The sequence below is a fragment of the Carassius gibelio genome, chromosome A23 (genome assembly GCF_023724105.1).
Source record: "Carassius gibelio isolate Cgi1373 ecotype wild population from Czech Republic chromosome A23, carGib1.2-hapl.c, whole genome shotgun sequence".
Classification (NCBI taxonomy): domain Eukaryota; kingdom Metazoa; phylum Chordata; class Actinopteri; order Cypriniformes; family Cyprinidae; genus Carassius; species Carassius gibelio.
In genome coordinates, this window is record NC_068393.1 from 52,172 (window position 1) to 59,057 (window position 6,886).

The following is a 6,886-nucleotide window of genomic DNA, read 5'->3' on the forward strand; positions in this document are numbered from 1 at the left end:
GAGTAAATCAGCCTTTGGTCTTGACCGCATGTCTCTGTCTGGGTTGAGGTCTCGGATACTCAAAAGAAGATATATTTTCAGAAGTACTATGATTTTAAACATGCTATTTCCTAACGTTATAGATTTACAACACATATGCCATTAGGGTCACAGCAGAAAGCAGAGATGAATAGTGATGCAGTGAAAGCCTATACATTTGTTTGAAAAAATTCTGCTTAATGAATTCAGCATATTTTAAGGACACACATACATATGCAGGCAAACATTCATACACATACAGTAGGCAAGTCATAGCATGTAGACATTTCTCTAAGCTTGGTAAACCTGGGTAGAACTGAATGGATTCATCCTTGAAATCCAAGCTTTGACAGGAGCACGACCATGAAATGAATGCAGAAAATGGGCTTCGAATGGAGCGGAGCAGCTCGTGTAAGCTCAGGAGAGAGAAATGCCGGGATTCTCAAGTCAAACAGACAATCCTCACAGCAGGAGGCAATGAGAGGGGGAAAACGCTCCCACGGTACTCTCTACTCACCAGCAGACAGCAGACTATCAGATCACACCCATGTTAGGACAATACTGACATATACAAGTACTTAAACAGATGCCTTTTTGATACTTGACAAGATTTTCAACAGAACTTTTCAAACTAACTCGGTATACCTGAAATAAAGGATAAAATACTTGAAATATCTAAAATGCTATTAAATTTTCACGTTAACTAGGGATTACACTATGGCTTATTAAAAGTTCAGGATAGTGAGGCATAGTCAAAGGTTTTTGTAGATAATTTGGTGCTTCAGTGTGCTTTATACTCTTGGGATAGTTAACGCAGATGGCAAAACTCTTTTACTATTATCAGTATTTATTTCAGCTTAATTTTGATTGCTGTTTATTGCAGTATAATGTTTTACTGGGTGCTTTTGGACTCAGTCCCACAACCAAAGGCCAAATCCAAACTTTCATTAATTTCTTGTTCAAAAAGTGAACTTAGGTAATTATGGTTGGCAGATATTTATCACTGATGCAATCTAAGAGAGTACTTTTTTACCAGTCAACTTTTAATTAACATCAACGTGATTGTTGACCACGGACCATACTGAGATTACATCACCGGAGGACACTGATAAATAACTGGTACAGTTTTATTTATTTGCTGTACATCAATACTTTTCTGTTATGACTCTGTTTTAATTACTTCTGAGGAAGCCCACTTCTGCCACAGAATAATAATAATAATAAAAAGTTAATTGCAACTCTTTTTTTTATCTCACAATTCTGAGAAAAGAAGTCAAAGTCATAAGAGAAAGAAAAATAAATAAAACTGATTTAAATTTAGAATTCAGAGAAAAAAGCTGGAATTTCTAGATATAAATTCAAAATTGCGAGAGCTGCAAGAAGAAATTTCGATCTAGCAGTTTACATCTTTATATCTTTATATCAATTCTGAGTTTATATCTCTCAATATCTCTCAGAATTTTCCGTAAAGAAAAGTCTGGATTGTGAGTTAAATTGTCACAATTAAGTTGATTTATTTTATTTGTTTTTATTTTTTATTTTTTATTTTTTTTGCGGCAGTAACAGACTTCCGTAGCTTATACAGCGGCCAGGCATGTTTTTATTTGGCATTTTTGTATAAATAAATGTAAAATTTAAAATAAAATGTACTTGCCAGCAATTATGCAAACTATAGGACAGCACAGAATTACAGTATGAGGCACAGAGAATTTCTGTAGCTCAAATATTACAACATGGCAGAGGCAAAGCAAAGATCACCAAACTATACAGTGCAGTTGTTGTTTTTATCCTGACTGTGCTGGCATTGTTGTAGCATTATCCTAATAAAAAATAACTGCGATCTTTGCATCGAAGTAAACCATTACAATATGAGAGCAAATGGTGCCATTAGTTTAACAATAAGGGCCTGTTTCATATGGTCAATTGTAATTGTTCTGACCACAGGAACATTTTGTGATATGGTAAAACTATGCTAAATTTGCCAAGAAAGCCATTAGAAAGCCATTTGTGAATATGAGCTGGAATAAAGGGAATATTTAAATGCGAACTAGGTGAAAGAAGAAACATTACCTGTATATGAGCTGCTCATTTATTAGCAGGGCTATTGCTTTATGAGGTGCTCAGGCAATACGGCACACAGGTGCACAAAGATATTTAAGCAGTCCCTAATCTTCTTATTTATTTATTCAATAAGACCCGGCAGCTTACATGGTTAACACTCATTACAGTTCTGTTCCCTTATACCCCCTTCAGCAGCCTCCCTAATCTCCCATTTAGCACGTAGAATAGTGCAGTGTAGCTATGCTAATCAAAGCTGAGTAACGAGAGGGGGCTTAACAATGGCTCAGGTAATATTTCCAAATCTTCTGCTTTGTATTGTTTGAAAACTCTGAGCAAACGGTTTTATGAAGAAATGTCTTATGTATATTATGTGTCAATCAGGCAGTAATTAAACAAAAAAAATATTTTTAGCTTGTGGCCCATGATTAGTATGGCTATGAAATAAGCATTAATTTGCAATCTAATATGGTCATAGCTGTATTATATTGTTATATTGTTTACATGCAGATGAAATAGCGCACAGGGAGCGATTGCATTTAATGACAAGCTGGCATACTGTATCTATGTGGATCAGCTTGATGGAAGTCGAATGGCATTATGTTAAAAGCCACGACTTGCTATTAAATTTGCATTCATAAATGATCCATTGCAGAACAGAATTGTTGTTTGGTGGCTCTTTTAGAATCCGCTTCCCTTCGAGAATCAAAAGTGCCTCGTCCGAGCCAGAGGCGGCAGAAGGAAAATGATGAAACACTTGAATCAGCTTAGCAAAAACTCTTCAAAGACAAATACATGTCTGGCTGTGATGCACATTAGTAGGCATGATGCAAAGTGATGTGAAGACATGTTTACTGCCTGAGCACATTGACCCAAGTTATATCAATATCTGATTTTGACCCACAAAACAAAACCAAATAATAATTTATCCAGACCTTCTTGAAAATGTCAGGTTCTAAAATTATAAAAATGTTTAAAAAAGTAAACAAATGGACCATTTAATACATTATTACAAATAATTTTATTTCAAATTATATGAACATAACAATTTAGGTGAAAAGTTATCTGCCTACATATAAATTAATTTGAATACATACTGAAGAAAAAGATTGCTTTATGATTTGTATTGTCTTTTTTTAGCTTTATTTTATTTATTTTAGCAACAGAATTGTTGTGCATCGCTGAGCAACATGCAGTAGTATTTTTATTCCAGAATGAATGAATTAATTTTAAAGGAATTGGTTGTGTGAATGATTCAATGACAGATAGTGATAGATAGATAGATAGATAGATAGATAGATAGATAGATAGATAGATAGATAGATAGATAGATAGATAGATAGATAGATAGATAGATAGATAGATAGATAGATAGATAGACAGACAGACAGACAGACAGACAGACAGACAGATAGATATAGATAGATAGATAGATAGATAGATAGATAGATAGATAGATAGATAGAGACAGATAGATAGATAGAGACAGACAGATAGATAGATGATAGATAGATAGATAGATAGATAGATAGATAGATAGATAAATAGATAGATAGATAGATACATAGATAGATAGATAGATAGATTCCATTTATTCCCACTGCATGTCTACGTTATATATATTATGTATATATATTGTATATATTATGTTTTGTTTTATGAGGCCACTAATGCTATTGATGTTCTATATGTGGCCTCGTGGATGAATGATAGAGTGTTCCTGCTGACCAAAATTGTCTCGCCATCCGAGGCCAAGCAGATCGATGCAGAAATGTTGGCGCTTCCTGTCCTAACAGACTTTTCCTTTTTCCTGACCCTCCACTCTTATATCAACATATAGAGTGACTTCTCCAGACACACTTCTAATACTGTCCCTGGAGCCAGAGGGCTAAGGGCTATGAAATGATCTCCCATGAAAAACAGAAGCTCAATATTTTTCCTGAGTGAGCTCTTTGGGGTCACCCAGTCTCAAGGCAGGATGATGAATTTCACTTAACCTGTAGGATTTCAGAACAATGCTGTCACATTAGTCCTAAAAACTTTCCCCAGGGTTCCGACATGCTTGCTGTGCATGCTAAAGTGTGCGCGAGAAAATCGCTAACTGTGTAATGATTGTGAGAGAAGCCAGTTGGGAGCGCTGCATGAAGTATTGAAAAATCTTCTCAGCTGACTAAAAATGTGTTGGTCTATTTAGATCGACAGGTCAGGAGGATGATGGTGACACTAATTTGTTTTCATGTGGGGGTTTTCTGTTCTCCCAAAGCACTTTATAGCCAAGTGGAAGACGTCTTACCCCCTGGCTACATCACACATATAAAAAAATAAATAAATACAAAAAACTCATCTGCCAAAACACACTTCATTGCCAAATCCTTAGCCAGATCAGACAAGATCCAGACTTCTGTCAGCTTTCGGCATCATTAGCCAATGCCCCAGCATACTACCAGCAGGTATCACAGTGGGACTTATGTGATGAGAACAAGAATTAAGAGTGGAACATATCAGCGGATTGACATAAAATGTTTTCAAAAACAGCTCCAGCTTTTGTAGTGAAAGGTGTCATGGGGACGTTTTTAACAGGCAAGCTTTAAAATGTGTTCACACAACAGTAGCTGATGTTGAACACCATCATTTGCTAATTGACTTCTTGTGTGTTCATAAATGACATGACAGTTATTGACTTAAAGGTTTGTGTGATTAAATTCATTGCATCGTTTAGTGGTGGTGATTCACTGATGGCAATTAGGAGCTCTACACACACCTCTACACACAAACGAACCTCTACACACAAACAAACATCTTGCAAGGGGATGCCCAGTTTCCATAAGTTGATATGATTCTTTAGGGTCTTAATGAAAAGTCTTAAAAATGTATCAATGGTAGTGTAAAACAACACCCATTGTATCCTGCCAAAAACAGCTATTTTCAGACCAAGCCATTTTGTAGCATTTTCCTGTAAATGCAAACAAGCTCTACTGACCCCACCCCTCTCTTCTGAGCCACTCTCTGAGGGACTGTTTACTTTAGCCGCATTCATCATGAAACTTGCTAATTAGTACATTATTAGCAAAGGTGATTTGCAAAGGTTCATTAAAAAAAAAAAAAAAAAAAAAAAAAAAAAAAAAAAACTTATACTCACTACTTCTAACTAGATCATGAATGATTTGCATTAAGATAGATGCATAAAGAATTGCGGAATGATGACAACAGCTAAATCAGGGCATGTCTAATGTAAGACACCAGTCTAGTCTTTACTGAAATGCTAATCAAACTATAGTGGGTGGGACCTGTCTGCGTGACGTCACAAAGACAGGCATCTGTGATCGGCTCGATTCGAGAAATGTGAAATTATTTAAAGAGATAAAAAATGGCTGGATCTTTATTATTATAGTGTGGTTGTGTACGCACACTGCCAAAACATATATCAGTACAAACAACTTGTAAAAGTGCAAAAAAAAAAAATAATAATAATAATAATAATAAAAAAAAAAAAAAAAATTATATATATATATATATATATATATATATATATATATATATATATATATATATATATATATATATATATATGAATACATCAATAAAAGTGCTGTAATACAGTAATATTAAGCATGGCTATCACCATATTTTTATAATATAATATAATATAATATAATATAATATAATATAATATAATATAATATAATATAATATAATATAATATAATATAATATAATTCTCAAATGGTTTACAGGGTTATGGGGCGGTCACATTGCACTTTTCTCTCCATTGACTTCCATTCATACGCATATGAATGCGTCAGACCGGAAAACGCAAGCTTATGCGAAAAATTTTGCTTCCTCTTCAGGAACTCGAGCTGCGTCGAGAACGATTGGGGAACGCCCCCAGCGTGGCGTCTCTGAATCATGTGTGTAATCAGTCCAATGGATGGGCGAGACGTCATAGGCGGGTGACGTCAGAGACCAGGAAGCATAAAAGCAGGAGAAACACAGCCGGCACCAGCCTTTCTGTCTTCAGCAAGCGCTCTCTGTGTGTCTGTATTGTTCAAGAAACTTTACGTTTGTGAGTCTTATTTAGTGTTGTTTGTCATCCCAAGTATGCCAAAAGCACCCTCCAAGACCAAACACAAAATGGGCGAAGGCAAGCAGCGTTTCAGACTGTGTGTTCCTCCCTGTCCTCGCTATATCTCAGGCGGGGATACACACAGTTTGTGCGTTGTTTGCCTGGGAGCGGAGCATGCAGAGTCGGCTTGCCCTGCATGTTCTCCGTTCCCGGAGGGCTCTCTTCACCGAGGGAGCCTTCGCTAGCGTTCCCCGCGGCGCTGGTCCCGCTTCTGCCGAGGCGGAGGGGCGATCTCGCTATCGAGGCGGAGGGGCGAGTCCCTATCTTCTTCCTCACCTGCCAAATCCAGCGCCCGCTCTCAGGGATCGGAAGCGCGCTCCGGCGCTACTTCTCCCCGGCGAGTGGGCTCGGCGCTTCATCTATCTTCCTCCGAGAAGGTTGATGTGGTGAACGTCACTGAGGATTCGCCCCCTCAATCGCCCCAGTATGAGGAGCTTTTGGAGGTGGTTACTCGTGCTGTGGCCAAGTTAAACATCGAATGGCCAGCCGAGAAAAAGGCTGAACCGCAGAAAAGTAAACTTGATGAGCGTTTTCTGCGAACTAAGCCGCCACCTCCGCGCCGAAGCCTGCCTTTTTTTCCCGATTTGCACGCCGAGGTGTGTAAATCGTGGGAAAAACCCTTCTCGGCCCGCGTCTTCATCCCCGCTTCTGATCACTACGGCAGCGTAGCGGGGATGAATGAGCGCGG

At 37.6% G+C, this 6,886-nt stretch overlaps 1 protein-coding gene across 1 annotated transcript in view; it reads right to left on the reverse strand.

Moving 5' to 3' along the window:
- Positions 1 to 527: 527 nt before the first annotated feature.
- The window catches only part of LOC127944296 (uncharacterized), a 25,618-nt gene continuing 19,259 nt past the window's right edge, over positions 528 to 6,886 (reverse strand). Inside the window, exon 7 of the mRNA XM_052540183.1 lies at positions 528 to 549. Coding sequence (XP_052396143.1) covers positions 528 to 549 — 22 coding nt within the window. The remainder of the gene's footprint in view (positions 550 to 6,886) is intronic.